Source organism: Cynara cardunculus (assembly GCF_001531365.2).
Source record: "Cynara cardunculus var. scolymus isolate 2C chromosome LG 2, CcrdV1, whole genome shotgun sequence".
Taxonomy (NCBI): Eukaryota; Viridiplantae; Streptophyta; class Magnoliopsida; order Asterales; family Asteraceae; genus Cynara; species Cynara cardunculus.
The window spans coordinates 7,957,687-7,975,264 of NC_037529.1; the positions used below are offsets into that span (position 1 = coordinate 7,957,687).

Below are 17,578 nucleotides of genomic sequence, written 5' to 3' on the forward strand. Positions count from 1 at the left end.
TGTGTATAAGTGTAGTAGAAAAAAATATAAAGTTGTTATTACTAAGGGGTCATTTATCAAACACTTACCCGATAAGCGTTTACTAGTAAATTTTAACACTATCATTTACTTACCGGATAAGATTTTAGTCCACTAAAACGGTATTGTATGTAATAATTTACCCGGTAAGGATTTACCATGGTAAGAGTAATCGCTTTCACTTGTCGGGTAAGACTCTTGGTCCTTATCTTTCTCTTACCGGTAAGATTTTTGGTCATTACATATTCATCCGGTAAGGTAATGTGACTTGATGTTCACTTACCCAAGTAAACGTTTGGTAAACAGTCCCTAAATTTATTTTTAAATTTAATTTGGAGTGGGCTAGATACACTCATCGATGGAAACAGAGTGGGTATTTGATAGGTAATGCATTCTCCGACCCTGACCCTAACCTATGAAATTTTCACCTCGTACATGTCAACATCAATGCCTCTATGTGATTGATACTCACTATCAAGTTTAGTCCATATTTTAAACTAATTACAATTTTGATCATTGTGGTTTCCACTTTATTTCACTTTTGGTTTATCTGGCTAACGGTGTTAACAAGGTTTGTTTACTCTAGAGGATTTTGTTATTTTCCTCGTTTATTTAATTTTATATATGAAACTAAACAAAAATATATTATTACATTACGTTTACCCCTCTTTCTTCTCCAACCTCGTCAACTACCATGGGCTTGTCGGTCCCATCACTTGTTCATCTATTTCTCTGGCCTCCTCAATACATATGGGTTTTTAATAACACACACCATTTTTGGTGCTCACCTATGTATGTGTTTGTATGAACACCTACATCACCTCTTCCCCCATACACTCGTCATTCATCTCCATCTTTGTATCTGTGTGTCAAAAAGATCGTGGTTGTGTGTACGTATGCATATGCAAGATGTGGTGCATGTAGAACCACCAGCTTAGTTCTCGTCTTGTTGTATTAAGGTGAAAAACAAAGACAATAGTAAGTCATTGATTCCTTTCGGTTTTAATTTGTTAATAGAATTAAAAACACCTAGATCTAGTAGGTGGGTGGGTGTGTGTGGAAGGTTGGCGATATAAATGATATCCTTGCGAAGAGAAAGGACGTCAAAAATGTTGTTTGACTATTAAAAAACTCGTATCTAGGAATGAGGTCGGAATTGTAAAAAGGTCAAAGAAGGGGATGAGAAAGCGACATAACCGATGAACCCACGATGGCCGACGAGGTCTATAGTTGAAAAAGAAAAAGGGCAAGGTGGGTATACGTAATACAACAATATTTATGTTTACTTTTCTAATATAAAATTTAATAAATAAAAAAGAAATAGCAAAATACTGTACAGTTAACGGATCTTGTTAACACAGTTAGTCACAGAGACCACCATCACAGCAAAAATCAAAACTAGATTTAATAAGGAATGACAACTAGAAGGACTAAAAATGTAATTCACTCTATCTTAGTGTATGAAAAATAAAAATTCTTATTATATTGATATAAAGCAACGTTTCATACCTAAACAGCTAAACTTTTTATACAAACCCGACCCGACACACGTGAAACCATTTCTGATTTCCCCACTCTTCCCAATCAAAAAACAAAACAAAACAACAAACCCCTCCTCAATTCGTCCCCCTTTTTCTTCCCACTAGATGCAGAGCATCTTCTCCAATGGCTTTTCTATCTATCGTCACGCCTACAGCCAAATTCATCTCCATTTTCATTCTATTCTTCCATTTCACCTTATTATCCTCATGTTACATGTTAGTTAACCATCTCCACAACCATGACCATAGCTCTTATCACCGACGCCCAATCCTCCAAGCCAATCAATCCCAATGTGCCCTCTTCATGGGTTCATGGGTCCACGACGATTCATACCCGATCTACCAGTCCTCTTCTTGCCCTGTTATCGAACCGGATTTCAATTGCCAAATGTACGGCCGACCCGACTCCGATTACCTCAAGTACCGCTGGAAACCCGTCAACTGTGAGCTCCCCAGGTCAGTATTTCTCCTTATTTATTAGTCAAATCAGCTCTAGTATTGAATGCTTTAAGACCTGTAATCTGAAAGTGGTGTTACCCATCGGTGATAAGGGGAGAAATGGGTCTTGATTTGAGATGTGATTGTACTTTATGCGTTAAGGGTTATACGATTGTGGGTTTGACCAGGTTCAACGGGCTCGTGTTTCTGGAGAAGATGAAAGGGAAAACAGTGATGTTCGTGGGGGACTCGCTTGGGAGGAACCAATGGGAGTCGTTGATTTGTCTGACGTGGTCATCGGTGCCACGTGTCGCCACTCAGATGATCAGAGGATATCCGCTCTCTACATTTAAGTTTTTGGTAAGTAATCTCAACCGTTAGATCTTTCAATAATTGATTCAATTGTGGGTCCCATGCCACCAGTAAACGCGTTGGTGTTTTTGATTAAAAAAAAAACAATGGAACAGGATTACGATGTAACGATGTCGTATTACAAAGCGCCGTATCTGGTGGACATAGAAGCGGTGGGAGGACGGAGGGTTCTTAAACTGCAGGACATATCGGCAAACGCCCAGGCGTGGAGAAACGTCGACGTTCTGTCTTTCAACACCGGTCACTGGTGGAGCCATACCGGTTCCACCCAAGGGTTAGTATCGTCATTTCACACTAATGCCTTTTCAACAGTTTAAATTAAAGAATACATATTCTCCTCCTTTTTTGCAATTTCGTACTAAACCCGATGGGCTCTTTACTTTTCACACCAAAACATGTTGTCAGAGAGACTTGAATAAATGGGTTAAGTGTATAAAATAGTAATTTATTTTTATAAAATTTTTTATTATAACATTATATTTTTGTTTTTTTTATTATAGTAATATACTTTCAAATTATTTTTTATCAAAACATTGTACTTTAAAAAATCTATCCATAATAGCAATGGGTAACCTGTTATCTTTTAAACAGGTTAACCCTTTGACTTTTTTGTTTGTGTGTCTTTAATGAGGTGATGTGGATGACACATCATTTTGATGACTTAACTAAAATTAAAATAAAATCTATTTCAAATTATTATTAGTGATTTTTATTTTCCATTGCTATGATCTAAAAAAAATATTTTTTTTTACTTTTTCTTATTAAGTTGCATTCAAATTAAATATTCTTAGAGTAAATACATATCTTTTAAAGTTCTCTTTAAAATATTAACGAAATAAATTGTTATCTATAATTTTTTAATATTGATACGTCAAGTAAATTTTTTTTTAATAAATATAATATATTCTTAAAAGATAATATTTTTTGGTAAAAAAGAAACAATTCTTCTTTTCTTTTTTTCAAAAAACATATATTTTTTTATAAATATTAGCGAGATAAGTTGTGTTTTACTAGTTTTATTGATATTGGTATATTAATGAATAATTTAGAATTTTTTTAATTCATTTAATATATTTATTAAATAACATGTAAAATATCTAAATATTAAGATTTAAAATACAATGTTTAATAAGAACTAGAAGATGCTATAATAAAATAATTTTGAAAGTACAATGATGTATTAAGAAAGTCACATCACTATAGTACATGTGGACAGCCTACGTGGACAATGAGGTGGCATGGAAACCTAGTATAATGGGTAAATTTAAATCAAAAAGTTACCCAATGCTATAATGGGTAAATTTTTCAAAGTACAATGTCATAATAAAAAATAGTTTAAAAGTACATTGCTAATAAGAAAAACTGAAAGTACAATGTTATAATAAAAAAAATTATGAAAATAAATTGTTATTTTGTGCATTTTGCCCTAAATAAATTAGATTGATATTAAGTTTTAAATTTTAAAAAATTATATTTTTATATTATTCAATTTATTTTTAAAAAATAATTACTTCTTAAATAATTCTAATATAATTACATATTTAATTAAAAACGCTTCATAACCTATATATTTTACGTCGAAAGAATAACCAAGGAGTGTGTTACATATTTATAGTAACCATTGTGAATATAATTTATAGAGTTAATAATATAAGAATATTATTGAAATTTTATGTAATTAAAGATATAAAGAAATATTAATTGAAAAAATAAATATCGATATGGATATTGAGATCGATTTGTTATTGCTAAAACTTATAAAGCTTTAAAAATTGTATATATGTTATAATAATTTATATCTTTGATATATAGATATCTGTCAAGATAACATTAAGTGATATTTAATACGTTCTTTTAAAAAAATTATTAAATATTTTATAATATAATTAGAAGGATACTCGTGCAATGCATTGAGACATATCTCGATTCCAATGTTTCATTTTATTTTTTATCTATGTCGGTATAATACGATTTTATGTGGTTTAATAATATAATTTTTAATAAAGATAACAATTAAGTATTTTGTTAGAACTCAATGATTATCCTAATTATATTTTTGATTTTTTAATGTAAACATTTTTTAATATCAAAACAGTATATAATTTGGTGTTACTCATTAAATATGCCCTTATAATAATTTTTTACTCGGTGAAATACAAAAAAAAAAAACCATGATTGCGATCTATAACGAATCCAATTTTATTTTAATAATTGAAATAATGTTAGGTATGTCATTTGGACGTTGGGATTGTTTATCTGAAACGACTTATATTTTTCTACAAAAGCACTTATCAACTTATTATAAGTTAGAAGGGTATAACTTTTTCAATAACTCTTTATTACCGGTTTGGCACCGGTATAAATTGTTTATCCAAACACTAAAAATGATTATTACCAATATCACACCTGAATAAGTCAACAAATTATTTTTATGGTCAGACAACAATAAAATCATCCGACACCACCCTGACTAGATGGATATGGCCGGTAATGCTTGGAAATTATACGGTGCAGGTGGGACATGATGGAATCCGGTGGATCGCTGTATCAAGATATGGATCGAATGGTTGCAATGGAAACTGCCGTAAGGACCTGGGCTCGATGGGTCGATTCTAATATCGACACTACCAAAACCAGAATCTTTTTCCAGTCTTTCTCGCCTACACACTACGAGTATGCACCTTCCCTCTATCGACCACCCACGATGTAGGACCCGCATGTACACGTGTGTGCATGTGAGTTGCCACATGGTTGTTGCTCATTTTAATACCTAACAATAACATATTTGCAGCCCATCGGAATGGAGCGGCGGCGCCGCCACCACCACCAAGAACTGCTACGGTGAGACAGCTCCGGTGAGCGCCTCAGCCTTCTCCGGAGTCTACCCAAACGAGAAGAAGGTGGTGGATGCCGTCCTCCGGGAAATGCAGAGTCCGGTTTACGTTCTCGATATCACGACTCTTTCGGCTATGAGGAAAGATGCTCACCCCTCGATCTACAGCGGCGATACGAGCACCGGTCAAAAGGCGAACCCTAACCACACCCCCGATTGTACACATTGGTGCCTTCCTGGCTTGCCCGATACCTGGAACCAATTGTTTTATACGGCATTGTTCTTTTAGGTCGGAGCCATTTCTCAAGCAGGTTTCGGTTTGCGTTCAGATGCAAAGTGACCAGGCTTACCACAGTTATAGCAAACCGTTTTTGGTTTGCTGGAGTTAAATGCGGGTGTCTCGGTTGATTTGTATCGGACAAACGGAACAAATACGCAACAAAATTTGATATCTTGAGATAGGTAATTTATTAGGGTATTGGATAACCAAATGTACCATTTTGACAATCGAGTTTCATAATACACGATCGATCGACAAAAAGTTGACACTTTATTTGGGTACAAACCGTTGTATTTTAGCTTCGCATTGTGAGTTCAGTGACGGTTTTATCAATCGTCGACTTCTGTCCATTATCAACCACCTTTGTGGTACTCTTGACAGGAACGAGCCGCTGCTCGTAATCTGATTGATGAACTCCTAGAGCCGCCCTTCCGGAAGGATCAAGATGGTTAGACCAAGCGGCATCCCATTTGATAGCTTCAGCGGTGCTGCAAGCCACACTTGCATCACCGGGCACGGTTAGGATCGCTGAATTCTGAAACGAGCACAAAGAAGGATCAGATCGATCAACCAGGTACTTAAAACAGAGCGCAACGTACAAGTAATATGTGCATGAAGTACGTGCCTGAGGGAAAAACCGTTCAAAGATCATTCGGTAATAGTATGCTTCTTTCGTCATTGGTGTGTTGTGAGGAAATATATGTGTGGCGTTAAGCATCATCTTATCGGTCACCTAGATTGACAATCAAATACGATGATTCAAAAAGTCGATAACTCGTTATTGTTCTCGACTTTTAAGGAAATCGAGGTTCATTTTACCTGAAGTTCAGCATGGTCTTTTAGTCCATCGATCCAGCTATACCCAACTCCGTCGCTAAATTGTTCTTTCTGTCTATACAAAATATGCTGCACGGAGAAACGAATTGGTTTCTTACAATGCGATCAAATTCCCAAAAATACAAGATCGATGATCGAATGTCGATACCTTTGGCAAATACGGACGATCTTCATCATCAAAAGCCCTTCGAAGAATCCACTTTTCAATGCGGTTTTTCTCCATATCAATCTGTGTAAAAAAAAACTTGTTTTTATAGTGTCGGGTACGACCTTGTTGTCGACATAAAAACGGGTGACGTCAAAAGTCTCGATCAATCAAGAAAGAAGATGTCTTACCATTTTCATTTCGGGATCGATACTCATTACGACGTTGATGAACTCTTTATCCAAAAATGGCACTCGGAGCTCCAATCCCCAAGCGGATGTCGACTTGTTCGCTCTCAAGCAATCGTATAAATGAATGGCTTTTATCTGAGAATCTCGTACATGTTACTAGCCCTCGTAATCTGGATCTTTTCACTAAACCAAACAAACCTAATATACCCCGCTCGAAAACAGGGTCTGTGAGGGGGTTCTGGCCTCCAAAAAGTAGCTAGAGTAGTTGTTTATGTGAAAAGCTCTCGCTTGTGCAAAAGTGTGTTAGGATCAGTAAATGATAACATAAATCGAATACCTTGCGACAAGTCTCGCGATGGAACTCTTCCTTATTGGGTGCCTTATGGAAGTATAAATACCCGCCAAATATCTCATCAGCGCCTTCACCCGATATCACCATTTTCACTCCGAGGGACTTGATCTTGCGTGCCATTAGAAACATCGGAGTGCTTGCCCTCACCGTTGTCACATCGTATGTTTCGATATGGTAAATTACATCTTCTATCGCATCAATACCATCCTTCGGTGTCGTGATCAAGTAAGAATACAAATTTTCAGCAACCATCACTTGCATATAGTACACATACGGTGTGACAATAGGGATGCATATAACTGTACCTGGACCCCGAAGTGAAACTCGTGATGAACCGTACCCAAGTAATCGGCTACTTCTATTGCAGCCCTTAAATCGGGTGAACCCTTTCAAAAATCCATATCTCATCAAAGATGTGAACACAAGTATTTGTCGTATATAAATATTATATATTTTAAAGAAAAGATTTAAACCAAGCCAGTCTCGGTTAGATGTGCAGTTGTCCAGAGTACCAACTACCATCATTGAGGAGACCGGACATGACGGGACAGGTTTTGGGTTCGGTCCTAGACCCCCCGCTAGCCTCAACTCCATAGTGAGCTAAAAAATGTCCTCTCACATTGGTGTCCTCGGAGACAGGTCTTGCGTGGGGTCGGTTAGAATTGTTGGTAATCAACTTTTAGCCCAAATATCATGTCAAACACGGGACAAGTTTTTGTTATGTCTTATCCCGTCGAGTTCTGCATACGAAATGTACCCTCATTGCTAATAGTAGAGTGATAAGAATAAGGTTACCTCTAGACCAATTGAAAAGGAATGAAGTTGAGCTCCCCATTGTTTGGCAGCTTTTGTACCGGACAAATGACGAGCCATAATCGATGCAACCAACGACGAGTCCAAACCTCCCGATAGGAGAACTCCGAAGGGTACATCCGTCATTAGCCTTTTGATCACGGCCTACAGTTTATGCAAACACTTTCATTATTTTTCAAGGTAACATATGTTCGTGAATGATTAGAAACGAACCAGAAGGTCATTGACCCAGCGGTAACCAGAGGTGAGGTGAGGAGTGTGCGTTAGTATTTATCGTGTGTAAATATTGTGTACTTGTAAAAAGAAAGAAACGTAATTTAGAACTCTTACGTCTTCTAGAGCGCGTCTTAGAGCAATAGAATCGTATGGAGTTAATGGAATCGTCTCCGAGAACCATGGAGGGTTGTACCACCTCTTAAAGCCACCTAATTTGCTCGAGTTCAAGTGTCCGGGCGGAAATACCTCGAAATGCTCACATTCGTCGTTTAAACCTTTCAGTTCCGATGAAATCCAGACCGAACCTAGTTAAAGAAAAACATTCAAAAATTAGCGTTATCGAATCAAAATATGGTGTGTGAAATCATTTAACGGTTACCATCGAGTCCCCAACCGATGTAGAGCGACGTGATCCCGATAGCGTCACGAGCAGAAATGAAGCTGTTATCGTGGGTATCAAGTAAAACAAAAGAAAACATCCCGTCTAACATGTCGACAAAGTTCTCTCCGTACTCCTCGTACTACAAGACATACATCGGAAAGTAAAGCCGATAATAAATACGAGACCGCGCACAAGAACTCTAAAAGCCGTGATTTTAAGGGACAAAATAAAATAAAGGACTCACGTACAAGATGTGCGATAACTTCACAATCGCTACCGGTTTTAAATTTATGGCCCGGTAAACAACTACGGAGGTCCTCATGGTTATATATCTCACCGTTTACCTGTATTTCAAACGGGAATTATCAACCATATGTCACTTTTCTCGAACAATAACACAAAAAGGAAAGTTACCGTTACAACGATACTTTTATCTTCGTTGTAGAGAGGTTGATCACCGGAAGCTGGATCGACGATGGCGAGCCGTTGATGAGATATATAGCAATCGTCATGCTGGTAAAAACCGCTCCAGTCGGGACCACGATGTTTTAGCCTATATTATTACAGTTAATAACATACCGTTTAAGTTAAATGTTCGATAATCTTGAATTACCGTGGGTGTCTGAACGAGCAATAAATAACAAAAATATATTATTGTAAGAATAAATAAACGTAATATGGCATGCATGTAGTATGTTGTATGTAATATCAAAAATACCGGTCGTTGTTGTATCTTTTATCGGATAAGATTCTTGATGTAATAATGAGAATCAAACTTCCAAATCTTAACCAAAATACATTCAACACCAACTACTTAAAGTATTATATATATTTAGGGGGTGTTTGAGATTATTTATAAAAATAACTTATCGACTTGTTTTGGTATGACATCGGTAATAAATATTTTTTAGTGTTTGGATAACCAATTTATACTGGTGCCAAATCGGTAATAAGAAGTTTTTGAAGAAGTTAAACTCTTCTAACTTATAATAAGTTGATAAGTATCTTTTAGAAAAACATAAGTTATTTCAAATAAACAATCTCAAAACCTCTTGTTAAAATATTATTTCTCTATAAAATATATTTTTAATTTCAAATAATTTAAAGGTTTCTTATTAATAAAAAACTATTTCTCTTTCATGATAAACAAATTTTTTTTCCCAAATCTCCTTATCCTTCATGTAGATATTTCATTGATATTAATTAGAGGTGAGCATCAGAACCGGGTATTCGACTATGGAACCGGAACTGCCTTGGAACCGCCGGTTCTGGAACCGGAACCGATATGAGTGGTTCCGGTTCCTAAAATACGGAACCGATTGAGAATGGTTCCGGTTCCAGTTCTTAATTTTTTGGAACCGTTACCCGCCGGGTACCCGGTATTTTTCAATAAAAAAATAATTATTATTTTTTAATACCAAATTTATATTAGGTTTACATCTTGAAAGCACATCGTTCTCTTCATTCTTCATCTAAATTCTTCATATAAAATGATTTGTATTTTTTCAAATTATGTGTTCACTTGGATTCATAGTATGTAATCGTTAAACTTTGAACATTTACCATTATAGTATGTAATCGTTAAACTTTGAACATTTACCATTATAGTATGTAATCGTTAAACTTTGAACATTTTCTATTAGTCTATTATGGTTTGTAATCATTAAACAATATTTGTAACCATTATTCTGTATAATTTGTATTCTTGCTTATTTATTTAGTGTTTGACAATGTTTTATTTTTTATTTCTAAATAACAAAATTTTAATATTTAAGGAAGCGGGTACCCGAAACCGGAACCGGTTCCCGGTGGTTCCGGTTCCGGTCAAAAAGGGCGGGTACCCACCTATACTCACCCCTAATATTAATATATATAATAGATATTTGGTTTTTTTCCGTTCTAATGAATTGTTTGTTTACCTCTTAGTAGTTCCATTAAGAGGCAAACTCTGAATCGCTAAGAGATAAATCTTATTTGGCAAAACTAAAGTCTGTTACTTAATGTATCTAAAATCCACCATCTAAATGATTTTGTATTTTGGGTCTCCTTTAACCATTCAATTTACCATGTAAACACTTACATGCAAAAGCCACAATTTTCATTTACTTTATAAGATAACATTCTCGATCATCAAAAATTAATGGTAAATGTCGGCCAAATAAGCCTTTCTATCCTTGTCTTTTCTCTTACCGAATAGTATTATATATGAGTCACTAAATGAATCGAACCTATTTTACAGTTCACTTCCAAATATGTGAGGTTTAAAAATAAAAATATAACGAAAGGGGAATAAGGACGGTTGCCTGCGAGAGAGTTGAAGGACTCGAGCCCTTTTAGCCTGTGAATCATCGGAGCAACCCAACACCGCCAGTATCCCACACATGGCTTCGCTTGCAGCAATGAGCAAACAGATGCGATGCGATGCGAGAAATGAAATGAGTTTCCACCCCTTCTATATGGACCTTCACCCATTCAACCATCTTTTTGTTTATTATATAAATAAAAAATACAAAATAATATTTTTCATTTAAATAAAATTTTCATATTAATTATATTTTATTTGTTTTCAGATTTTATACGTCTACGTGTAAGTAATTCAGGAGAGTTTTTCTTGGTTTGCGACACGTCCTATATATGTTTTTGCGAATGCCACACTAACCATTTACGGGTTTGTTTGGTCGTTGCTGAATAGTTTGGTGTAGAATGATTAAGTGGTCAAAATGATTAAGAGATTTTCATGATACACTGCAAAATGAAATATAATTGGTTGGTAATTGTTTACAATGAAATCAAGGCGCTTAATAGTTAAGGGAGGTTCATGATACAAAATCATTCATATGGTTTTAGAACCATTAAAAGGCAGACTTTTTTTTTTTGTCAAACAAAATTCACCTCTTAATGATTCAGATGTTGTCATTTAATGAAACTATTAAAAAGTAAGCAAACAACTTAATTTGTAATCCCAACGAGATTCTCGTATATGGTTGGACAAAATAGAGAAGACTTTCATATGAGCAACAAATCAATATACAATTGTGTGATTTTATTGATTAGTGGGATTTAAACATTGTTGGTCAATCTAAACTAGTTTATAAGCTAACTTATTTTTTGAGTACATGTTTGGATGAATATATAAGCTAGCTTACTAAAAAACTAGTTATAGTAGCTTATAAAGAGCTTACTCTCGTCAAAGACCTTCCAGCCTAGTGGTAAGGCTTGAGCATGACATAGTCATGAACCCGAGTTCGAGCCCTGGGAGGGGAGTGTTGACGACATTTAAGAAGGGTCATGTTTAACCTCCAAAATTGTCGGGGATTAGTCGGGCTTTGGCCCGGACACCCTTACAAAAAAAAGCTTACTCTCATTTTTTTCAATTATAACCCTGATTAACATTAATTATTATTAATAATTAATATATATTAATTAGACATTATTAATTAATTTGAATTGTATAAATTATTAAGTAACATTAATTTCAAACAATTAATTAATTTTAATCGTAAATTGTTAAATAGTATTAATAATTGATTATCTAGAATTATAATTAATTTTATCAAATATTTTTATATTATTATTATTCCATATATTTAGTCGTCAAAAAAACAAATATAACATTTTTTTGTAAGTTACAATAAAAATTAAAGTTAAATATTTTTTTGTTTCATAAATAATAATACTTATATATATATTATTAATACAATATTTAAATCTTAATTTTAAATGAAAAAAGATATCGTAAAACAAATATATGTTAATCGATATTCTAAATTTCATAAAAAATAATCCTAGATTCAAGGAGAAAACCCCATTAAAATAGCGCACATAATTTAAGAACTTCATGGAGAGCTTAGTAAATAAGCTAAATACCATTGTAACTGCAATCTGTATACATTTATAAAAATCACTCATGCAGTGGTAATCAAGGTATATATAAGAAAAAGACAACCATTTAATTAAGTTCTTGCATAATTGCACGATAATATAATTTGACAAGTCTGATTGTATATATTCATGAATCATGGCCATGGACGAGAACCACCTTGACTCAAGCTCACACTCCTCTAAGATCACCGATCTGATCCATTTAGCATCAACGGTTGTATACTGGTTGGATTGGTCGAGTTAAAGGCATTTGAACAACGCAACTCTATGTTTGGGATATGAATTTTTTTTAATCCAACTCAAACTCATGCGAGTTGAAACTTGGGTACATTATTTTACAATCTAACTACGTGATTGTATTTAAACGAACTAAAATCAAAATGAGAACATACAAATAAAACTAACAATTACATAAGAGGTATTATACTTCTTTTATTGGGGTAATAGTGTATAAGTTTGGTTACTAAGCTTGTAAGACTATGTTGCACCAAGCTCAGCGTTCAAAGAAGATGGATAACCAACTTACGTGTTTAAAATTACTAGAAGGGTACCTGCATAATACATTGAGAAATATCTTGATTTTATTGTTTCGTTTATATTCTTTGTGTTTATCAGTATAATACAATTTTATATGGTTTTATTTTTTAATAAAATATAAATTTGAAGATATTATAATTAAAATTTTGAAAAATACATACTGATACAAGTATCAAATTAACTATTTAAAAGTTCACATTTTTTGTGTAATTTCTTTAAATCGTTTTTTATTATAATTTAATTTATGTTTACTAGCGAAACAATTTATTTTTAGTTTAATAATATAATTTTTTATAAAAATAATAATTAAGTATTATGTTAGAACTCAATGATTATCATAATTATATTTTCTAGATTTTTTTTATATTTAAAATGAGATATTTATTCAGTATATCATTATGTTTGTCTGCAGTTAGTTACATGAATTCAAAAATGAAGGTTTATTAAGTTATGTTTATGTATAATTACTTGTAATGATTATTAAACAGCTCAATAAAAGTGTTTCACAGTAAGAAAACATTAATTAAGTTTCTTATGAGTCAACCTACTACATAGAGTACAATATACATTCTGGTAAGCCAATATAAGAACTTAGGGGCCGTTTACCAAAATCATTCGGGTAAGCACTTACCAAGTCAAAATTCTTTTACCGGATGAATATGACAAGAACCAAGAATCTTGTATGGTAAGAGCGAATGCAAGGACCGAGAGTCTTACTCAATAAGTGGTGGCGACGATTTTTACCATGATTAGCACTTACCGGGTAAATTATTATGTACGATGTCGTTTTGGTAAACTAAAATATTACCCGATATGTAAGCGATAAAGTTGAATTTTACTGTTAAGCGCTTTAACAGGTAAGTGTTTAAGTAAACGGCCCCTTAGACCTTCAAATAACTCAGTTGGAACCTCACACCTCAACGAGTTCATTTACGTAATGTATTCACAATTAAAATGAAGTTGTAACAATTACTTTTACAAGTTCTATTGCAAATATTTAATCAAAAAAACTATTATTATAGTCATAATCTATACGTTTTTCTTCGTCTAATATGAATGTACATTTTTAAATAAGACTATTTGATTTGATAATATAGAAAACATATGTATAAAAATATAATTTTATGACATACAAATTTACCATCTTATGTCATCCTTGAAAAAAGCGCGTCATCACCGTGATGTGTAAGCCTTGAGGCTTTACCTTGGTGTCACGCGCGCGCCTCACGCTGTTTTGAACCTTGAGCATAAATAGTTCATGGTCTGCTTGTTAGCATCTTAATAAACTTAATGAGCCTCAAGACTTGCTCGATCAACTACACATGAATGTTTGGTAATGATTTATTCATAGAAAATGACTTATTTAGTAAGTTTGTAAGAGAAGATTTATGCACAAAGCCAAGTTTTTTTTTTCCAAATATGTTAATCACATTTAAAAAACACGCTTATTTGATCTATGAAAAAAAAAATCATTTCCAACAATTTTTTTTCCAATCTGTACAGACAAATTAATCTATACAAACAACTTTATTATTATTATTTTTTTGATTAATCTGGATATCCAATCCGCTATACGAGCCGACTAATCCCAAAATGATCATCTGCTTTGCAGATAGTCTGGAAACACCGCATTTGAATTTCCGTAACTACAAGAAGATTTTTTATTCCTTCTTGGATAAACCCTAGAAAATAAAAAATAGGAATAAAATGCAGGCCCAAATTACGACAGGGCCTTAGGCCGCAGAACTGGTAATTAGGGTTAAAGGACTTATTAAAATCTTAGCCGTCCATCTCTGGCCGTACCTGTAAGGCGTTGGATGCGATTGGTTCACTCTCTCTATAAACTCAGAGCGCACCGTCTTCTTCCCCATCTCCAATTAGGGTTTTAGGTTATTTTATATTTCAGCTTAAGCCATTGAATCCTCTCTCTCTTTTCATCTTGTATGTAATTGTTTCTGATTTAAGGCTTCGCTATCTGGTCGGCGTGAATTTACTCAGTTTCTGTCCGACTCGTTCCCTAGAAGCAAGATCAAGCGTGCTGTTCTAAACTTTTAAATCTCCTTCGATCTTCGTTTGAGATCAAYAGTGCAGCTACATTGTAYACAAAGTATGATACCTTCATTGCCTTATGTTTTTTTTATCGGATTTTATTGAGTACAATGTTTTGGAGAATGATAGGCGGTGATGAGTCAATACAGACCTGTAATGATTTGCGAGCATGATCGCAACATTATGAACATCTAAGGGACTGAGCCTTATCTTCCTCCATCTGCATATAGAYTGCTTCCTATTTTTGATGTTATTCTTTTTATATTTCACTCTGTTTATTATTTTGAAAATCATACGTTAGAACAGTTAAATTGAAAACGTTGAATCTTATGAATTTGTTATGTAAATGGTGAGTCAATTTTTACAATTAAGCTGTCAATTTTAACTTATTGGTTCTATTATTGAATCTGCATATAAATGAATTTGGTTTAAACTCGATACGGTTGAAATGAGATTTAGAGGCCGTTTATCTACACATTTTTACCAATAAGAATCTAAGGCTTTTAGTTATTTTATTAAGTAAAATTCGTGTTTATTAAATTAAAATTGTATTGTAAGGAACAATTTATCTGGTAATCTTAATTGTAGATGAGTCTGTCATCTTAACTTGTTCGTTAAGAATCATGGTCATTGTCTTATTCATTTGTTACTTGATTAGTATTTATTGAATAAATGTTTAGTAAATGGATGGTTATTGTCTTATTCATTTGTGTTTTTACAAGTGCTTATTGAATAAGTGTTTAGTAAATGGATGGCCATTGTCTTATTCATTTATGACTTTATAAGTGCTTATTGGGTAAATATTTAGTAAATGGTTTTTTAGTTGAAGTATTTGATTATTATGATCTGATTGTTATTTGATGTATTATTTATTTTATGATTGGGCTAATTTCATCTTGGTTCATTGTTAAATATGTTCATACCGATGATATTTTTGCACTTATCAATGTTAATACCAACTTTGTTCATTTTAAATGTAGGAATTGACTTGATTTTGATATATAAAAATTACAATAGCATTTTTTGTTTTTAAGTTTAAAGTGCATCTCAAATGTAAGGTTTTTACAAGTAAAAAAAATGAAAGTAGAGGCTCCTTATGAGAATCTTTTTCTCTTTATACAAGAACCTTATTGTGTATAAACCTTATTTTTTTACTTTTTTTCGTTTACATGACTTTGTATGCATTAATACTAGACATATGTATGATTAACTATTATCCGAGACATTCCTATCTTTTTGTATTCTTTGTTAAAACCAATTTTTTTATTATATTGCATAACTGATAATATATGTTAAAAACAAAAATAAGTTATATAAGATCCTACATTGGTTGAAGAAGGAAACAAAGATTGCATTTTGAAAGTCTTGATACCTTCTCCATCAGGTGTTTTTTAAAACATTGAGTTTTGGTGTGGAACAAAACAAACAATACCTGAAACGGTTGATTTGTGTTATTACATATGGCACTAGAACCAGCTTTTGGGCTCTCTAGGGGATGGATTGTGAGATTCCACTTTGGTTGTGTTGGGGAAAAATGTTGCCTTATAAGTAACTTATGTTATCTTTTATCTTAAGTATTAGGGTTTCCTAATTGTTATGAATTGTTTTTCATAACAATTAGGGAACCCTGATACTTAAGAAAAAATATAACATATAGGGTATATGTTATCAGACTTGTTTTGAAACCATGAGTTTCGGCGAGCAGGCAAGCCAGACAAATTTTGGTATGGTTGACATGTGATGTTTTTGGCTAAACCTAAATGATTAACAAATTTAAGACTGAACTTAAGACCATTGATAATTTGAACCTAAAATCAAACAATTAATAAATTTATCTTATAACCATTTTGACTATAGTTTGCATCCTAAGTACAGGTAAATTTGAGCTCTAAAATATCCAGATTTATGTTCAAAATCTCATATTTAACATGTCAAGAAACAACACTAACTATTATAATTATTAAAATACATTTAGTTATGTTTATATGAATTAATTTAACTTGTGTAATCTAAATAACATTTTATTTTCATACGATCTTTTCATGTATGTATCTACATGAGAGGTTGTATTAATTGAGTTCTTTTAGTACACTCATTTTATTTCTAGGGTTAGTCCTTATTAAACTGATTGACTGAGTTCTTTTAATTAAACCATATTGACCTACTAGTTTCGAGCTTTGGAATAGTTAAGAAGAAGAACCTTCCAATACCCAATAAAATAGACATGATGTCAATTTAGTCGTCTCCTTTAAATGACATCAGTCGGATCCAATTAAATAGAAAATGGGGACTGTTAGTTGCACTTTTTTTTATGTTAAAATTGTGTTAATTTATGCATTAAGAATGTGAAAATGAGTTTTGATGTGGATATATGTATGGAGGAAACTATTAGGCAAGGGTACATTTAGTAACGTATAAGAGTAAAGTTAGTCTTTTTTCAAGGAAAAAGAACTCCATTTGCATTTATCATTTTTTAAGAGTTTTAGCAACGTAGAGGGCATCGTCTTCTTCCCTATGTGCAATTAGGGTTTTAGGACATTTATTATTTCAGCTTAAGCCATTGAAATCCTTTCTCTCTTTTTTTTATCTTGTATGTAAATTGTTTCTGATTTAAGGCTTCGCTATCTGGTCGGCGTGAATTTACTCAGTTTCTGTCCGACTCGTTCCCTAGAAGCAAGATCAAGCGTGCTGT

At 33.3% G+C, this 17,578-nt stretch overlaps 2 protein-coding genes and 1 non-coding gene across 4 annotated transcripts; 2 read left to right on the forward strand and 1 right to left on the reverse strand.

Annotated features, from left to right (window-relative positions):
• The first annotated feature begins 1,576 nt into the window (after positions 1–1,576).
• Positions 1,577–5,755, forward strand: LOC112506675 (protein PMR5). Its single transcript, XM_025110906.1, has 5 exons — positions 1,577–2,015; positions 2,186–2,357; positions 2,465–2,643; positions 4,884–5,042; positions 5,161–5,755. The coding sequence occupies exons 1-5, from the start codon at positions 1,684–1,686 to the stop codon at positions 5,489–5,491; spliced, it is 1,173 nt and encodes a 390-aa protein (XP_024966674.1). The 5' UTR covers positions 1,577–1,683; the 3' UTR covers positions 5,492–5,755.
• LOC112506674 (asparagine synthetase [glutamine-hydrolyzing] 1-like) lies at positions 5,642–10,846 on the reverse strand. 2 transcript variants are annotated; one of them, XM_025110904.1, is made up of 13 exons: positions 10,722–10,846; positions 8,833–8,971; positions 8,667–8,762; positions 8,416–8,557; positions 8,151–8,341; positions 7,803–7,964; positions 7,313–7,393; positions 6,993–7,214; positions 6,656–6,790; positions 6,468–6,548; positions 6,302–6,388; positions 6,108–6,215; positions 5,642–6,017 (listed from the first exon to the last, which is right to left on the reverse strand). In XM_025110904.1, exons 1-13 carry the CDS (start codon positions 10,799–10,801, stop codon positions 5,778–5,780), a joined length of 1,764 nt encoding a protein of 587 aa, XP_024966672.1. In that variant the 5' UTR covers positions 10,802–10,846; the 3' UTR covers positions 5,642–5,777. The 2 variants fall into 2 exon arrangements, with proteins under 2 accessions (XP_024966672.1, XP_024966673.1); XM_025110905.1 differs by having other exon boundaries at positions 8,847–8,971; positions 10,722–10,806.
• A 4,165-nt stretch (positions 10,847–15,011) lies between these two features.
• On the forward strand, positions 15,012–15,095 carry LOC112508354. The gene has a single exon (XR_003068727.1). It is a non-coding gene; the product is annotated as a small nucleolar RNA SNORD25 (small nucleolar RNA).
• Positions 15,096–17,578: the final 2,483 nt, after the last annotated feature.

What these genes read in the sequence shown, in the direction of transcription:
- LOC112506675 (XM_025110906.1), top strand. Translation starts at nt 1,684, where the DNA reads ATGGCTTTTCTATCTATCGTCACGCCTACAGCCAAATTCATCTCCATT. An exon ending in GTCAACTGTGAGCTCCCCAG is followed by an intron (nt 2,016 to 2,185) that starts GTCAGTATTTCT and finishes GGGTTTGACCAG; the next exon opens with GTTCAACGGGCTCGTGTTTC. An exon ending in TCTCTACATTTAAGTTTTTG is followed by an intron (nt 2,358 to 2,464) that starts GTAAGTAATCTC and finishes ACAATGGAACAG; the next exon opens with GATTACGATGTAACGATGTC.
- LOC112506674 (XM_025110904.1), bottom strand. Translation starts at nt 10,801, where the DNA reads ATGTGTGGGATACTGGCGGTGTTGGGTTGCTCCGATGATTCACAGGCT. An exon ending in GTGAAGTTATCGCACATCTT is followed by an intron (nt 8,558 to 8,666) that starts GTACGTGAGTCC and finishes TATGTCTTGTAG; the next exon opens with TACGAGGAGTACGGAGAGAA. An exon ending in TAAGACGCGCTCTAGAAGAC is followed by an intron (nt 7,965 to 8,150) that starts GTAAGAGTTCTA and finishes CATAAACTGTAG; the next exon opens with GCCGTGATCAAAAGGCTAAT.